This window comes from Heptranchias perlo, chromosome 36 (genome assembly GCF_035084215.1).
Source record: "Heptranchias perlo isolate sHepPer1 chromosome 36, sHepPer1.hap1, whole genome shotgun sequence".
Lineage (NCBI taxonomy): Eukaryota > Metazoa > Chordata > Chondrichthyes > Hexanchiformes > Hexanchidae > Heptranchias > Heptranchias perlo.
Window position 1 is genome coordinate 8,686,001 of NC_090360.1, and position 18,490 is coordinate 8,704,490.

Sequence of the window (18,490 nt, forward strand, 5' to 3'; positions counted from 1 at the left end):
AATCGGCATTCGCTGTCAGTCATCGAGAGGGCGGGGCTATAATCAGCATTCGCTGTCAGTCATCGAGAGGGCGGGGCTATAATCAGCATTCGCTGTCAGTCATCAAGAGGGCGGGGCTACAATCAGCATGCGCTGTCAGTCATCTAGAGGGCGGGGTTATAATCAGCATGCGCTGTCAGTCATTGAGAGGGCGGGGCTTTAATCAGCATACGCTGTCAGTCATCGAGAGGGCGGGGCTATAATCAGCATGCGCTGTCAGTCATCTAGAGGGCGGGGTTATAATCAGCATGCGCTGTCAGTCATCTAGACGGCGGGGCTATAATCAGCATGCGCTGTCAGTCATCAAGAGGGCGGGGCTATAATCAGCATGCGCTGTCAGTCATCGAGAGGGCGGGGCTATAATCAGCATGCGCTGTCAGTCATCGAGAGGGCGGGGCTATAATCAGCATGCGCTGTCAGTCATCGAGAGGGCGGGGCTATAATCGGCATTTGCTGTCAGTCATCGAGAGGGCGTGGCTGTAATCAGCATTCGCTGTCAGTCATCAAGAGGGCGTGGCTATAATCGGCATTCGCTGTCAGTCATCGAGAGGGCGTGGCTATAATCAGCATTCGCTGACAGTCATCAAGAGGGCGGGGCTACAATCAGCATGCGCTGTCAGTCATCGAGAGGGCGTGGCTATAATCGGCATTCGCTGTCAGTCATCAAGAGGGCGTGGCTATAATCGGCATTCGCTGTCAGTCATCGAGAGGGCGGGGCTATAATCAGCATTCGCTGTCAGTCATCAAGAGGGCGGGGCTACAATCAGCATGCGCTGTCAGTCATCTAGAGGGCGGGGTTATAATCAGCATGCGCTGTCAGTCATCGAGAGGGCGGGGCTATAATCAGCATACGCTGTCAGTCATCGAGAGGGCGGGGCTATAATCAGCATGCGCTGTCAGTCATCTAGAGGGCGGGGTTATAATCAGCATGCGCTGTCAGTCATCTAGAGGGCGGGGCTATAATCAGCATGCGCTGTCAGTCATCTAGAGGGCGGGGTTATAATCAGCATGCGCTGTCAGTCATCAAGAGGGCAGGGCTATAATCAGCATGCGCTGTCAGTCATCGAGAGGGCGGGGCTATAATCAGCATGCGCTGTCAGTCATCGAGAGGGCGGGGCTATAATCAGCATGCGCTGTCAGTCATCGAGAGGGCGGGGCTATAATCAGCTTGTGCTGTCAGTCATTGAGAGGGCGGGGCTATAATCAGCATGCGCTGTCAGTCATCGAGAGGGCGGGGCTATAATCAGCATGCGCTGTCAGTCATCGAGAGGGCGGGGCTATAATCAGCATGCGCTGTCAGTCATCGAGAGGGCAGGGCTATAATCAGCATTCGCTGTCAGTCATCGAGAGGGCGGGGCTATAATCAGCATTCGCTGTCAGTCATCGAGAGGGCGGGGCTATAATCAGCATATGCTGTCAGTCATCGAGAGGGCGGGGCTATAATCAGCATACGCTGTCAGTCATCGAGAGGGCGGGGCTATAATCCGCATGCGCTGTCAGTCATCGAGAGGGCGGGGCTATAATCGGCATTCGCTGTCAGTCATCGAGAGGGCGGGGCTATAATCGGCATTCGCTGTCAGTCATCGAGAGGGCGGGGCTATAATCAGCATTTGCTGTCAGTCATCAAGAGGGCGGGGCTACAATCAGCATGCGCTGTCAGTCATCTAGAGGGCGGGGTTATAATCAGCATGCGCTGTCAGTCATTGAGAGGGCGGGGCTTTAATCAGCTTACGCTGTCAGTCATCGAGAGGGCGGGGCTATAATCAGCATGCGCTGTCAGTCATCTAGAGGGCGGGGTTATAATCAGCATGCGCTGTCAGTCATCTAGAGGGCGGGGCTATAATCAGCATGCGCTGTCAGTCATCAAGACGGCGGGGCTATAATCAGCATGCGCTGTCAGTCATCAAGAGGGCGGGGCTATAATCAGCATGCGCTGTCAGTCATCGAGAGGGCGGGGCTATAATCAGCATGCGCTGTCAGTTATCGAGAGGGCGGGGCTATAATCAGCATGCGCTGTCAGTCATCGAGAGGGCGGGGCTATAATCGGCATTTGCTGTCAGTCATCGAGAGGGCGTGGCTGTAATCAGCATTCGCTGTCAGTCATCAAGAGGGCGTGGCTATAATCGGCATTCGCTGTCAGTCATCGAGAGGGCGTGGCTATAATCAGCATTCGCTGACAGTCATCAAGAGGGCGGGGCTACAATCAGCATGCGCTGTCAGTCATCGAGAGGGCGTGGCTATAATCGGCATTCGCTGTCAGTCATCAAGAGGGCGTGGCTATAATCGGCATTCGCTGTCAGTCATCGAGAGGGCGTGGCTATAATCAGCATTCGCTGTCAGTCATCAAGAGGGCGGGGCTACAATCAGCATGCGCTGTCAGTCATCTAGAGGGCGGGGTTATAATCAGCATGCGCTGTCAGTCATCGAGAGGGCGGGGCTATAATCAGCATACGCTGTCAGTCATCGAGAGGGCGGGGCTATAATCAGCATGCGCTGTCAGTCATCTAGAGGGCGGGGTTATAATCAGCATGCGCTGTCAGTCATCTAGAGGGCGGGGCTATAATCAGCATGCGCTGTCAGTCATCTAGAGGGCGGGGTTATAATCAGCATGCGCTGTCAGTCATCAAGAGGGCAGGGCTATAATCAGCATGCGCTGTCAGTCATCGAGAGGGCGGGGCTATAATCAGCATGCGCTGTCAGTCATCAAGAGGGCGGGGCTATAATCAGCTTGTGCTGTCAGTCATCGAGAGGGCGGGGCTATAATCAGCATGCGCTGTCAGTCAGCGAGAGGGCGGGGCTATAATCAGCATGCACTGTCAGTCATCGAGAGGGCGGGGCTATAATCAGGATGCGCTGTCAGTCATCGAGAGGGCGGGGCAATAATCAGCATTCGCTGTCAGTCATCGAGAGGGCGGGGCTATAATCAGCATTCGCTGTCAGTCATCGAGAGGGCGGGGCTATAATCAGCATATGCTGTCAGTCATCGAGAGGGCGGGGCTATAATCAGCATACGCTGTCAGTCATCGAGAGGGATGGGCTATAATCAGCATGCGCTGTCAGTCATCGAGAGGGCGGGGCTATAATCGGCATGCGCTGTCAGTCATCGAGAGGGCGGGGCTATAATCAGCATGCGCTGTCAGTCATGTCGACCCTCTCATTGCCCGGAAGACCTCGATCAGATCACCCCTCAGCCTTCTCTTTTCTGGAGAAAAGAGTTCCAGCCCATTTCGTCTTATTGCCCATTTTGAACTACTGCCTCAGCTGGAGCAGAGACAAACAGATACAATAATGTGACTATCACATACAGACATCAGATCTGGATTTGTTTATTTTATTTGGATGATGCTAATCTGTTTCTCTACCCTCATCCCCAACATTTCCCTTGGTCCCTCAAAAAAAATTTAAAGAAAGACTTGCATTTACCTAGCGCCTGTCACAACCTTGGGACGTCCAAAAGCCCTTAACAGCCAATTTGAAGAGTGGACACTGCTGCAGCGCAGGAAACGCACCAGCCAATTTGTACACAGCAAGGTCCCACAAACAGCAATAAGATAATCTGTTTTTTATTGATGTTGGTTGAGGGATAAATATCGGCCAGGACAGTAGGGAGAACTCTCCTGCTCTTTATCGAAATAGTGCCATGGGATCTTTTACGTCCACCTGAGAGGGCAGACGGGCCTTGGTTTAACATCTCATCCAAAAGACGGCACCTCCGACAGTGCAGCACTCCTTCAGGACTGCAAAGGAGAATCAATCTAGAATTTATGCTCAAGTCTCTGGAATGGGACTTGAATCCACATACTTCTGATTCAGAGGGCAGAGTGCCACCAACTGAGTCACGGCTGACACACCAAAGCAAAAAATCCCCCCGCCAACCCAGCTCGGCACCCACAATCTTTGTGCACTCTCCAAACGTGCAAAGAACTTTCGGGGCATTCTGCGGTGTCTCTTCAACTTTTCCGCATCAAAAGTAACTTTGTGGGTGACCGGGCTGGAAATGCTGGAAGTGGCAAAAGCACAGACCCTAGTGTCGAGCTGCGCTAGCTGTCAGTCACACATCAGGGCGGGACCATAGGGTGACATCTGAATGCTGGGCAGGATCGCAAGCAGCTCCAGCTGTCAGTCACAGATCCAGGGCGCAGCCAGAAGCATCGCCAATTATTCCCGCCTAGGGTTACCAACCCTTCAGGATTGTCCTGGAATCTCCCAAGAATTACAGACGGGATACTGCTGCCAGCAATCGGTGAGAAAAATCATAAGCATTAAAGAATTGTGGGCTTTGTTTCATTTTCTTTGATCATTTTCATTTATTAGTTCTAAAAAATATAGGGGCTGCGAGGAACAGGGCTCTTTGACTGGGTGGGGCGTTTGGAGGTTGACGGTCATGTGATGAAACCTCCAGGAATATGGCCGACCAGAGTTGGCAACCCTATTTTTTCCCCACTAACCCTTCTTCACTTGAAGGCTGAACATAAAGCACGATGGACCGAATGGCCTCCTCCTGTGCTGTACCTACGATGGTGTTGATTTCCCATGTGCAACACTATCAGAGATTGACCGGGTTTCATTTAAAAATGATCTGGGTTTGATACACAATCCTGTGTGGTTAATACATCTCCATATGTTGGAATCAGTTCACATTCTGTCTTGCTCTGCTTCTTTTGTTCCATTTTCTCCCTCTTGTGAAGGCACTGTCTCATATAATAAAATCATACAGCACAGATAAAAGAAGCTCACAGCTGGGTTCACTGCATATTGGACATTCCCAATGTAGGCCACTCTTCCTCAATTCACCTGTTAACAATGCCAGGGATGATAGTGGAAGTTACGGCCTCAATACTGAGAAAATATTTTGTCCCAGGTTCTATCACCAGAAGACCTGGAATAGGAAAATGCTGATATCCAAAATGGCAAACTTTCGATAGCCAGCTCCAACATCCCTCACAATGACGACTATACAATTCATTCAAAAAAAATTATGAAAAGTCTTGGCGGGCTGAATGTTTCTTTCATCCAAATGTAATGAGCTTTGCTGATAATGATTAAAAGTGTGGTCACATTGCTGAAACACACCTGGAATCTGAATGTTAGAGCAAAGACATGCACAATATAGTCCACAGACCGAATCTGTAGGATTCATGGCACCTGGAGACAAACTGCCAGTTTTCGGCACTTTAATTGATGTCAGCTAGAGGACTACAATTGACCTGGATAAACGATTTAAAAAAAAAAAATACATAATTCTACAGTACGAAACAAGAGAAGAAATGCAAGTGATCAAATTTTATTTAAATTGTATAATTCCATTTGCAAAAAAAATTAGGCCAGCTCTCCACAATCAGTGATGGTGATTAACTTGGTGACAGTGCCTCCTGTGCTGCCCAAATCTTCCATCTTCTTTACAACATCCATTCCACCTTTCACGGAACCAAATACAACATGGCGTCCATCCAACCTGCAAGATTCAACAGCAGACATTACTGATCACCAAATCCTGCAGTGAATATTTGCAAAGGAGAAAATACTAAGTCAACATATACTTACCAATGAGTTTGCTCAGTGCAAATAAAAAACTGGGATCCATTCGTATTTGGCCCAGCATTGGCCATAGACAGGGTACCTGCAACAATAAGATGACAAAAAGGAAACATTCCATAAATGTGTTCAGCTTGCTGTCCTGTACAACTTGCACTTATATTTTGCCTTTACTGTAATAAAATATCAAAATGCACTTCTGGGCCTGGGAGAAAGAACTGGGTGAGACAGTGAGCAGGAGCTGGGGGTTGGGAGAGAGAGAGTTGGGAGAGATGACTGAAGGTCTGGTCGGGAGGTAGGTTTGCAGGAGGATTTTGAAAGTGGGCTGAAATATAACAAGATTGTTGGGCTTCAGTACGAAATTCTAGAATGCCGGGGTATAATGGCTGAAGATGCTGCTGCTGATTGTGGAGAGGAGGGTGGCAGGACACAGTAGGTGGAATGCGTGAGCTGGAACAAAAGGCTGGAAGACATCGGCAAACATGAACGATCCCAGACATGAAAATATTGGTCCTCTGCATCTTAAAAGTAAAATTTGCCATCTTTTCGGTACCCTACTCCACTAAGTGGTCACACCCAGATTTAAAGCCACAATTGTTATACCCTGAATTCGCAATTTCAGGCTAGCTGCACTAACAGGCAGGTGCTGAGTGGAGCCAGAGCAAGAGCCAAGGAAAAATTAGTAGGCAAAGCACCGTGTGAACTTTCCTTCCTCTGTAATAGGAAGAAGAGTGGCAATAGCAGGAAACTCCTGGCAGGTCAACTCACTTACCTTGTTTGAAGGCTTGTGCAATAAATCTAAAGAGCAATTAAATTAAATCTCACCCTTCAGATGAAATTATTCTTACTACTTTGCACACTGAGATTTTGATGCAGCAGCTGTATTTTTTCCACAAACTAGAAGACCAACCAGGATTAGAATCATTCAATCTAGGATGAAGGTCAAAAATCTAAACTACTGGTTGAGGATGTGTGGCCCGTGGAATAAAATCAAACATTGGTCCTGGCCAATATTTATTCTTCAACCAACATCACTAAAACAGATTATCTGGTCATTCGTCTCATTGATGTTTGTGGGACCTTGCTGTACTAAATTTGGTTGCCACGTTTCCTACATTACAACAGTGTCTATACTTCAAAACTACGTTATTAGCTGTAAAGCGATTTGGGACAACCGGATATTGTGAAAAGCGCTATATAAATGCAAGTCTTCTATCATTCTGGTGAATCTGCGCTGTACCCCTCCAAGGCCAATATATCCTTCCTGAGGTGTGGTGCCCAAAACGGAAAGCAGTACTCCAGATGGGGTCTGACCAAGGCTCTGTGGGACTGAAGCATCACTTCCTCCCCCTTGTATTCCAGCCCCATTGAGATAAAGGCCAATTCCATCAGACTTTTTGATTACTTTTTGTGCATGCACACTAGCTTTTAGTGATTTGTGTGATTGGACACCCCAATCTCTTTGCTCCCCCCAGTTCCTAGTCTCTCACTATTAAGAAAATATTCTGTTTTGTCTTTCTCGGATCCAAAGTCGATGATCTCACATTTTCCCACATTGAACTCTACCTGCCGCAGTTTTGCCCATTCACTTAATCTTGTCCGTGTCCCTTTGTAACTTCCTGCTCACGTCGACACAATTTACTGTGCCTCCTAACTTTGTGTCATCTGCAATTTTGGATATACAACTCTTTCTCCCTCATCCAAGTCATTGATCTATTTGTTGAAAAGCTGAGGCCCCAATACAGATCCCTGGGAAACACAACTTGTCAGATCCCACCAATCAGAGTACATTCTCTTTATCTCTACTCTTTGTCTCCTACCTCCCAGCCAATTTCTAACCCACTTCACAAGATTACCTCCAATTCCGTGCCTTCTCATTTTTGCTAATGATCTTGTGTGGAACCTTATCAAATTCCTTCCGAAGTCCATATAGACAATATCCATAAATACTCTTATGTCCACCATTTTAGAGACCTCCTCAAAAAATTCAACTCGATTTGTTTCCCAGGAACAAGCAAATCGAGCAGACAATAGTCTAAAACAACCTGTACCGTCTGAATTCAATACCCGTCAATTCAGAGCAAAAGTAAATTTGCCAAAACAAATGCAGATTTCTCAGAGTATGTCTGTAAATTTTATAACAGCAACCTCACAGTAGAGAGCGAGCTAAAGACGCAGGATGAACAGAAGCAGCGGGAAAGCAGTTTAAGTGTGTAAATGCAAGCAGACTCCAAATGGTTTTTGAGCTGCACACCCCTGCAATGAGCTGATAACAGACAAGCTGACCCCGAACACGCCTGAAATTGTGGCATTTCCCCTGAAGGGCAAATTTAAAAACCCCAACCCCCACACTGAGCTGTAATCGCGATTAAATGGCCCAAACGCGCATTAAATATAAATCCATTACCAAACTGACGATATTTAACTGCAAACTCACAATCACCCTGCAAACCCCCCTGAGCAGTAATTCCTGGATCTCCCAGAGAACAGTCACCCCACCCCCCGAAAAAGCAACTCCTGGATTGCACAGTAAATGGACAGTCCCCCCGTACTAAGCCACAATTCGTGCATCTCAAAATAACTCACTCTCTTTATACCTCCCACCCCACAGGGAGCAGAAAATCTGGGTTTTACACCAGAAACCCAGCTGAAACCAGAAAACACCAGAAAAGACCCCAACTCCCCATTTGATTTCTCCACTCCAAGCCAACCATGTATGATCCCCTCCCTGCACTGAACCCCTCCCCCACTGACAAATATGGTGATCAGAGCCCACAGACCTCACCCGAGTACATCTGCCTGCCCCCCCACACCGACTATCATTAAGTTATCAGAATCCAAACCCCCACAGCCAAACAACCCTCTCAACCGACTGAGCATGGTGTTGGCGATATGAGCCCAGCCTCCTCATCTGAGCACAACTCTCTCACACGTCACTTAGTGGATAGGAAACAACCTCCTCCTTCCTCAGCTCCCCTACCCTCTCCAACTGCTCCCCCTCTCCTCACTTTACTTTCCCCAACTTCCACCCCTCCCTCTCCCCACCTAACTCACACTTCTTTCCGTTTCCTCCCTCTTCCCCCCACTTCCTCCTCCTTTCTTCCCAACAACCTCCACTCCACTCTGTCCACCACCTGAAAAGCATAAATACAATTGGGTCGAGCATCTTATTTACCAGCTCCTGTGTGCTTCAGTTCAAAGTTCTCATCCTTAAACTTGTTACCGTAGATGGACTTTCCACCTGTGCCGTTGTTCGCTGTGAAGTCACCACCCTGTACAATTAAAAGTTGAACATGTCATTTGTCATCTACTGAAACAAGAACAGAGCTATTCCCAAAATAACATTGTCCTTTACCTGGCACATGAAGCGGGGAATGATTCTGTGGAATGTTGAGCCCTTGTAACCAAAACCCTTCTCACCTGTGCACAAGGCACGGAAGTTTTCTGCAACAAAGCAATTCAGAGTAAGACCACACATCTAAACAACTGAAACTTTCACCAACTCATCAGTCAGTTCATGGCACTTACCTGCAGTCTTTGGGACCACATCAGCCCTGAGCTGAAAGAGACAAGCAGTACACAGCTTCAGTATATCCATCATGTACAATAATTAAAACACTGCAGCTTTACAGCTGTAATCACTATTCAAACATTGTATGGAGAAGTCATTTAAAATCTAATCACACCTACACATGAAGAACAAGTTTCATACAGACCAACAGTATAAATACAAGATACAATACTGCTGGATATGGGATACGATTATTTTACCATATACATGATCAATAAGCATCTAACACAGTGATTTTCAGTCTTTTCTGCGTGAGGAAATCCCTGCAAATCCTAACACTCCTGGGTCCCTTGCAAATAGCAACAGTCTAAGGAACCCTAGTTTCAGAAAGACAGTACCAGCTATCCAATGGAAACCAGTGGTACTATTGCAGGAAACATTTTTTTGTATTTGTAAACAGCAATAATACTTTTTAAAAATCTACAGATGCTAGAAATCAAACAAAAACAGTTAGATGGAGAGAAGTTACAGTTAATCTTTCATAGGCAGACATAGACAAGCATGGACATACATGGACAAGCACTTTATGAGAGAGAGAAAGACAGAAACAGAGAGAGAAAAAGAGAAAAGTATTGAGAGAAAATGGCCCCTCTGGAATTTTTTTTCTCTTGTCTCCTTTCAGTTACTCAGTCATACCACCTCTCATTTCTCCTCCTTGGCTGCTTTACCTCCTGACCAACCCTACCCCAACCTCTGTCTTTCCACAGTGGCTCCTGCCACTGTTCCAGGCTTGAATCACCCTTGAATAAGCCCACAGCAACCCTCTGTGCCTCTCTCCAAAGAGCAGTCACGGTAACCGTCACCACCTCCAAATGAGTGGCCACCCAACTACCCCATCCTATGCTCTCATCGATTGATCGACCTTCCCACCCTGCGTCTTTCACCCACACACAAACTCTGTGCCCTCGCTTCCATCTCCCGCCCCTGCTACTGCCTGAAGCTGAACTCGATTGATTGTACACAGCCTCGGCGTCCTATCTAACCCAGAGCTGAGCTTCTCACCCCATATGCTGTCCATCGTAAAGGTCGCCTAATTCCACCTCCGTAACATCGCTTGTTTAAGCTGCCTAATCCCATCTTCTGCTGAAACCCTCATCCATGCTGTTGTTACCTTCAGACTATTATCCCAATGCACTCCCGCCTGGCCTCTCATCTTCCACCATCCTTAAACTTGAACTCATCCAAAACTGTCACCCATATCCGAACCCACACCAAGTCCTGCTTACACATTACCCCTGTGCTCACTGACTGACATTGGCTCCAGGTCCTCCCATGCTCCAATTGAAAATTCACATCCTCACATTTACATCCTTGCTCCTGCCTATCTCCAATCTCCTCGAGGCATACAACCACCCCCAAAGTCTTCATTCCTTGGACTGATGCAACCTTCCTCCCTTCACCCCAACATTGCAGCCATGCCTTCAACTGTCTAGGCCTCACGCTCTGGAATTGCTTCCCTAAACCACCTCCCTATCCTCCATAAAACTAGCCTCTTTCAGTAAGCTTTTGGACTCCACTCATGATATCTCCTTTGGCACAGCATTTAGTACATTCAAAGCCGAGATCGATAGATTTCTAGATAGTAAAGGCATCAAGGGATATGGGGGCTGGTGCAGGAAAATGACATTGAGGTGGAAGATCAGCCATGATCTTGTTGAACAACGGAGCAGGCTCGAGGGGACATATGGCCTACTCCTATTTCTTATGTTCTTATCCATTTCTTCCCACGTGAAAAGTGCTAGATATAATGTAAATTGCTCTCCTTTTTTTTCCCCTGACTGGGTGCTTGCTCAAAAGCTGTTCATCTCGGTCATCTTGCAGTTCTGAAGGTCATCCACCTGAAAATTAACTCTCTCTCTCTCTCTCCAGAAATGCTGCTTGACCTGCTCTGTGTTGGCAGCATTTTCTGTTTTTATTTTTAGAAATAAAGTGTACCAATTAACCCGCAAAGTTCACATATTCATCATCAACTGGATCCGGATAAATTCCACCGGATTTCGCAATGCCCGACATTATTTTCCTTCACCCCGAGTTTTCGATCAATTGTATAAAAGTTGTTCACTCCATCAGGGAGCGCACATTCCTTCAGAGTGTTGGAGGGAAGTGACCATTTAAACCGGGGCCGGGTCCGAAGCGTCCAGGAACCGCAACTCACCTCCATTGTGATCCGGCCCAGGGGCTCGCCGTCCGCGGAAATCTCCATGTAAACCTGCGGCTTCTTCGCGGCCATCGCGCTGCGGCTTCTCAGCCCGGCGATAGCTGCGGGCCGCACTCTGTGCAGCCTCTCGGTGCCTTTGCAACACTGGGGAAAGTATCGGGCCACGCGCGGAAACATTGTATCAGCGGGCACCGCGCTGCACACTGCGCATGCGGCCGGCCGGCAGGGACCCTGAACCCCGAGCTGTCAATCACAGAGCGCGGCGGCGGCGGCGGGACCGCAAGCTGCAGAATCGCCTCCTGTTTTCCGGCTCTTCGCACCGCCTGAGGCAGAATGCAAATCAAACTGCAGCTCTTGCAAATATATGTTTCACAGTATCGACCATTCGCATTTTAAAAAGCTAAACCGACTGGAGTGCATCCTGGATCGAAATAATAAAATTATAATTTGAACTTGTTATGGTTTTTCTTTGTGAAAAAAAACATCTAAACCTGTGCGGGAACGCAGGGGCTGGAGTGCATCCTGGACCGGGATCATAAAACTTTGATTTGACACTGGTTTTGGTTTTTCTTTGTTTTTTTCTGTACATAAACACACTCTAACTCCCCACTTATAAAAGGGGGACCTAAAATCACAAAAAAGGGACAAAAAAAGAAAAAAAAATCTAAACCTGTTTGATACACAATCCTGTGCGATAAACAGTTGCACAAGTTTAAACCAGTTCACGCTCTGTCTTGTTTTTTAAACTCTTGCAATCAATGAAAAGGGCAATCGGACGAGGTGCAAAAACGGGCGCCTCATTCGCTCCGAGCCCGGTTTTGCGCTACCAGCGTCGACCAATCTCACCCCCACCCACTTAACACAGACAGCAGCAGTGAGATCTCAAATCCTACTCACAGGGAAAATCGAGATTTTCTTAACTTAATTTCAGGAACTCAAAATGGAATCAGTGAATTTTGTCAGTTTGGTTGTTGGGATGGAGATGGAGCGCCCGCAGACAGTCGGTGTACACTGAATACTAAAGCTCATGTAAAGTCACACAGCAGTATAGTGCAGGCATCATTGGTATTCTGCTGGTCCATTTTAAATGGCAAACCATCCCTACGTTACAACATTGACTACATTTCAAAAGTACTTTGTTGGTTGTGAAGCACTTTGGCACATTGTGAAGTGGTGAAAGACACTATATAAATGCAAGTTCTTTCTCCTTTCTATTGTAGCCGATACTGTTACTCTACCATATTCAGAATGTACTTCAAGATACATTTATTTTCACAGATGTCAATATTTCTAGAAGCAGAAAAAAATAGTGAAATGTAGGCTGAATTTCATTGAACCTAAAATCCAGAGAATGACTTTTCACAGTTGCATTCACTTTTAGGACCACAAGCAATAAAGATGATTCAGAAAGTCTGATCCGATCATTGGAATTAAGAGATTTCATCTGCGGCCCATAATCGTAATATTTCATTCACGGAACAAACATATTCCCCTGGTTTAAAAAAGTATCAATGTGAAAGCACAAAGACCATGCAAAGTCAGGAACAATGAAGTCAATGTCCTGAACCTGCCAATATTGGTGTTAAAATGACTCAGTTATGTCACTTTGTGTTTCGATATTATATATGTCTGTGTTTAACACTGAGCTGCCAACACAGAGCGTTCCAGTTGTCGAATCGACAGGCTGCATATCTTGCACTAAAAACAAACATGCTTAAAACGAGCTGTTTCCACCATGCAGGTCGCTTGGGACAGTCTGCCTGTGCTTTAATGTTTTATATAGCTTAGTATCACACCAGAAGTATGTTCACCAACTGGATGATTGGGGGATGTATTCCCAACTCGAGTTATTTTTGCTGAGGAATATGGTGTTAAATTACACATTTGTTTATTGGTATCGTATGTTATTAACTGTAACAACTTGCACCTATAGAGCACTCTTAGTATAATAAAAAGTCCCAAGGCCTTCACATGGGACAGAAAAAAACACTGGACGGTAATCGAAGAGTTAGGATGGATGACCAAATGTAGGATTGAAAAGATAGGCTTTTGAGCAGATTTTAAAGGTTGGGAGAGAAGCAGCAAGACGTGGAGGTTGAGGAGGGAGCTCCAGAAAGTTGGATGAAGATGGCTGAAAACTCTGCTACCTGAAGAGAAGCTGCAAGAGGAAGGATGTAGAGGAGGCTGGAGTCAGAGAACCATACGGCATTGGTTGAGACATAGGGCTGAAGGAGGCTGCGGAGGGACAAAGCCACGGAGCAATTTGGACACGGAGGTGTGCACAGTGCACGGGTACAGGGAGGGGAAGGATACAGGGAGGGGAACAGGATAAAGTTCTGGTTCATTGACGACTTAATGTCAAATAAGCAGTCTATCAACAGAGATGGTCGCGAAATCAACAAGATGGAGGAGAGATATAGCTGGATGTCTTCGGCAGACGTAAGGATGCTGAACCCATACCTGCAGATAATGGCTCCAAGAGGCAGCATGGAAACCAGAAACGAGGGGTGGACATTCCAGAGGTCACTGTCCGGGACTGAGGAGAAGCCATTGCTGGAGACAGTAGGCACAGAAGCAGATGAGGGTGGTTCCCAGAAATGGAACAGAGAGAGTCAGTGGAGAATGGAGCAGCTATGGAGAGGTAAAGGCAGAATAATGTGCCATGGTTGTAGTCACAGAAGTTATCACTGTGCCCAATGCGCTTTGCAAAAGGGAAAAGGAACGGAGTCCAGCAGGAGTTTAGGGAAAGAATTCCAGAATGCAGGGTTGCAATGGTTGAAGACTCCAGTGATGGAGTCCAGGGGTGGCGGGTGAAGAGAAGAAAAGATATACAGTAGGTCAGAGTCAGACACTAAACCTGTAGTGTGAATGCACCGTTCAAAGGTGCCGCTCAGACCCTGAATTTATATGGTGTCCATAGAATCCTGCTGCTTCTACTCACCAACCTTCCAAGTTCTGTACTAGGACTGTCATTAGTTCAATTGTTAAGTGCTTTAGTCACAAGATAATTCTGGATCGGAAGGTCTTTCAATCAATCCGAATTCACCTGCTGCTTTGTCCTGGATAGTGTCGAGCTTCTTGAGTGTTGTTAGAGCTGCACTCAACCAGGTAAGTGTAGAGTATTCCATCACACTCCTGACTTGTGCCTTGTAGATGGTGGAAAGGCTTTGGGGAGTCAGGAGGTGAGTCACTTGCCATTCCCATTGACTTCAATTTTACTCGGGCTCCTTGGTGCCACACTCGGTCAAATGCTGCCTTGATGTCGAGGGCAGTCACTCTCACTTCACCTCTGGAATTCAGCTCTTTTGTCCATGTTTGGACCAAGGCTGTAATGAGGTCTGGAGCCGAGTGGTCTTGGCGGAACCCAAACTGAGCATCGGTGAGCAGGTTATTGGTGAGTAAGTGCCTCTTGATAGCACTGTCGACGACACCTTCCATCACTTTGCTGATGATTGAGAGTAGGCTGATGGGGCGGTAATTGGCTGGATTGGATTTGTCTTGCTTTTTGTGGACAGGACATACTTGGACAATTTTCCACATTGTCGGGTAGATGCCAGTGTTGTAGCTGTACTGGAACAGTTTGGCTAGAGGCACGGCTAGTTCAGGAGCACACGTCTTCAGCACTATAGCCGGGATGTTGTCGGGGCCCATAGCCTTTGCTGCATCCAGTGCACTCAGCCGTTCCTTGAGATCATGTGGAGTGAATCGAATTGGCTGAAGACTGGCTTCTGTAATGGTGGGGATATCGGGAGGAGGCCGAGATGGATCATCCACTCAGCACTTCTGGCTATAGATGGTTGCAAACACTTCAGCCTTGTCTTTTGCACTCGTGCTGGACTCTGCCATCATTGAGGATGGGGATGTTTACAGAGCCTTCTCCTCTCATTAATTGTCCACCACCATTCATGAATGGATGTGGCAGGACTGCAGAGCTTTGATCTGATCCGTTGGTTGTGGAATCGCTTAGCTCTGTCTGTAGCATGCATGTAGTCCTGAGTTGTAGCTTCACCAGGTTGGCACCTCATTTTTAGGTATGCCTGGTGCTGCTTCTGGCATGCTCTTATACACTCTTCATTGAACCAGGGTTGATCCCCTGGCTTGTTGGTAATGGTAGAGTGAGGAATATGCCGGGCCACGAGGTTACAGATTGTGCTGGAATACAATTCTGCTGCTGCTAATGACCCACAGTGCCTCATGGATGCCCAGTTTTGAACTGCTAGATCTGTCCTGAATCTATCCCATTTAGTGATGATGTGGAGATGCCGGTGATGGACTGGGGTTGACAATTGTAAACAATTTTACAACACCAAGTTATAGTCCAGCAATTTTATTTTAAATTCACGTGCTTTCGGAGATTTCCTCCTTCCTCAGGCAAATGTTTCAAGAGCTCCTTGAAGCCTACGTATTTATACATATAGAACAATACATGGTGTTTACAGACTGCCCCTGCAACTGCCCGTTGCCAAGGCAATCACCGTGTTCAGACAGAGAGGTGTCACCTGCAGAACCCCCGAATACACATTCAACAAAAAAACAAACAGGGAAAAAAAACAGAGAAAAAAAACAGAGAGAGGCAGAAACATCCGGAAGGCAGAGAGAGCCAGCAAATGACCCATTATATTAAAAACAGATAACATTTGTTCGCTGGTGGGGTAACGTGTAGCGTGACATGAACCCAAGATCCCGGTTGAGGCCGTCCTCATGGGTGCGGAACTTGGCTATCAATTTGTCCACGACGCCACACAACCCTGCCACGGTAACCTCTGCAAGACATGCCAGATCATCGACACAGATACCACCATCACACGAGAGGACACCACCCACCAGGTGCATGGTTCATACTCCTGTGACTCGGCCAACGTTGTCTACCTCATACGTTGCAGGAAAGGATGCCCCAGAGCATGGTACATTGGCGAGACCATGCAGACGCTGCGACAACGGATGAACGGACACCGCGCAACAATCGCCAAACAGGAGGGTTCCCTCCCAGTCGGGGAACACTTCAGCAGTCATGGACATTCATCCACCGACCTTCGGGTAAGCGTACTCCAAGGCGGCCTTCGAGACACACGACAACGCAAAATCGTCGAGCAGAAATTGATAGCCAAGTTCCGCACCCATGAGGACGGCCTCAACCATTTAGCACAGTGGTCATGCCACCCAACACGTTGGATGGTGTGCTCAGTGCGAAGATGGGACTTCATCTCCACAAGGACTGTGCGGTGATCACTACTACCAATACTGTCATGGACAGATGCATTTGCGAGGTAGATTGGTGAGGACAAGGTCAAGAAGGTTTTTCCCTCGTGTTGGTTCGCTCACCACCTTCTGCAGGCCCAGTCTGGCAGCTATGTCCTTCAGGACTCGGCCAGCAGTGGTGCTACTGAGCCACTCTTGGTGATGGACATTGAAGTCTCCCACCCAGAGTACATTTTGTGCCCTTGCTACCCTCAGTGCTTTCTCCAAGTGGTGCTCAACATGGAGGAGGACTGATTCATCAGCTGAGGGAGGACAGTGGATGGTAATCAGCAGGAGGTTTCCATGCCCAATGTTTGATCTGATGCCATGAGATTTGATGCGGTCCGGAGTCAATGTTGAGGACTCCCAGGGCCATTCCCTCCTGACTGTATATCACTGTGCCGCCAGCTCTGGTGGGTCTGTCCTGCCGGTGGGACAGGACATACCCAGGGATGGTGATGGAAGTCTGGGACATTGGCTGAAAGTTATGATTCTGTGAGTATGGCTATGTCAGGCTGTTGCTTGACTAGTCTGTGGGACAGCTCTCCCAATTTTGGCACAAGTCCCCAGATGTTAGTGAGACGGACTTTGCTGGGTCGACTGGGCTTGGTTTGCCTTTGTCGTGTCCGGTGCCCAGTGGTCCGATGCCGGGTGGTCCGTCCGGTTTTATTCTTATCATGACTTTTTTTAAGCGAGATTTTACAACTGAGTGGCTTGCTAGGCCATTTCAGAGGGCAATTAAGAATCAACCACATTGCTGTGGGTCTGGAGTCACATATAGGCCAGACTGGGTAAGGACGGCAGGTTTCCTTCCCTAAAGGGCATTAGTGAACCAGATGGGTTTTTATGACAATCGGGTATTGATACTAGTTTTTGTAATTCCAGATTTTTTATTTAATTGAATTTAAATTCCCCAGCTGCCGTAGCAGGATTTGAACTCATGATTCCGGATTATTAGTCCAGGCCTCTAGATTACTAGTCCAGTAACATAACCACTATGCTACCGTACCGAGCCCACGGAGGCATATGTAAAGTATGTGGTAGGAACTGGTGTACGCAACGTTTGACACGTAAACTGGTGTATGTAACATATGATGCATAAATTGGTGTTTGCAATGTATCGTGTGTAAAGTGGTCGATGGAACGTATCATGCGTAGATACATGATACATGCAATACATGATGTGTAAACTGGTGTAAGTAAGGAATAATGTGTAAACTGGTGTAAATAAGATATGATGTGTAAACTGGTGTAAGGCATGATGTGTAAATTGGTGTAAATAAGGTATGATGTGAAAAGTGATGTATGTAATATAAGAGCAAAAGACAAGACTGAAGCATTTACAACCAACTTCAGCCAGAAGTGTTGAGTGGATGATCCTTCTCGGCATCCTGACGTCCCCACCATCATGGATGCCAGTCTTCAGCCAATTCAATTCACTGCACGTTATATCAAGAAGCAGCTGAGCAAAGGCTATGTGTCCTGACAACATCCCAGCAGTAGTGCTGAAGGCTTGTGCTCCAGAACTAGTCACGCCAAGCTGTTCCAGTACAGCTTCCACACTGGCATCTACTCGACAATGTGGAAAATTGCCCAGGTACGTCCTGTTCATAAAAAGGACAAATCCAACCTGGCCAATTACCTATCAGCCCACTCTCAATCATCAGCAAGGCGATGGAACAGTTCTATTATGTGGCACTTACTCACCAATAACCTGCTCACCGGTGCTCAGTTTGGGTTCCGCCAGGAACATTCAGCTCCAGACCTCATTACAAGCCTTGGTCCAAATATGGACCGAAGAGCTGAATTCCAGAGGCGATGTGAGATAGACTGCCCTTGACATCAAGGCAGCATTCGACCGAGCATAGCACCAACGAACCCCAGTAAAAATGATGTCCACGGCGATCAGGGGGAAAACACTCCAGTGGCTGGAGTCATACCTAGCACAA

The 18,490-nt window shown here is 47.3% G+C and overlaps 1 protein-coding gene across 1 annotated transcript; it reads right to left on the bottom strand.

Moving 5' to 3' along the window:
- Positions 1-5,309: 5,309 nt before the first annotated feature.
- On the bottom strand, positions 5,310-11,546 carry LOC137304064 (peptidyl-prolyl cis-trans isomerase-like). Its single transcript, XM_067972496.1, has 6 exons — positions 11,301-11,546; positions 9,103-9,133; positions 8,930-9,018; positions 8,750-8,846; positions 5,584-5,659; positions 5,310-5,494 (listed from the first exon to the last, which is right to left on the bottom strand). Exons 1-6 carry the CDS (start codon positions 11,478-11,480, stop codon positions 5,359-5,361), a joined length of 609 nt encoding a protein of 202 aa, XP_067828597.1. The 5' UTR covers positions 11,481-11,546; the 3' UTR covers positions 5,310-5,358.
- Between the last annotated feature and the right edge of the window lie 6,944 nt (positions 11,547-18,490).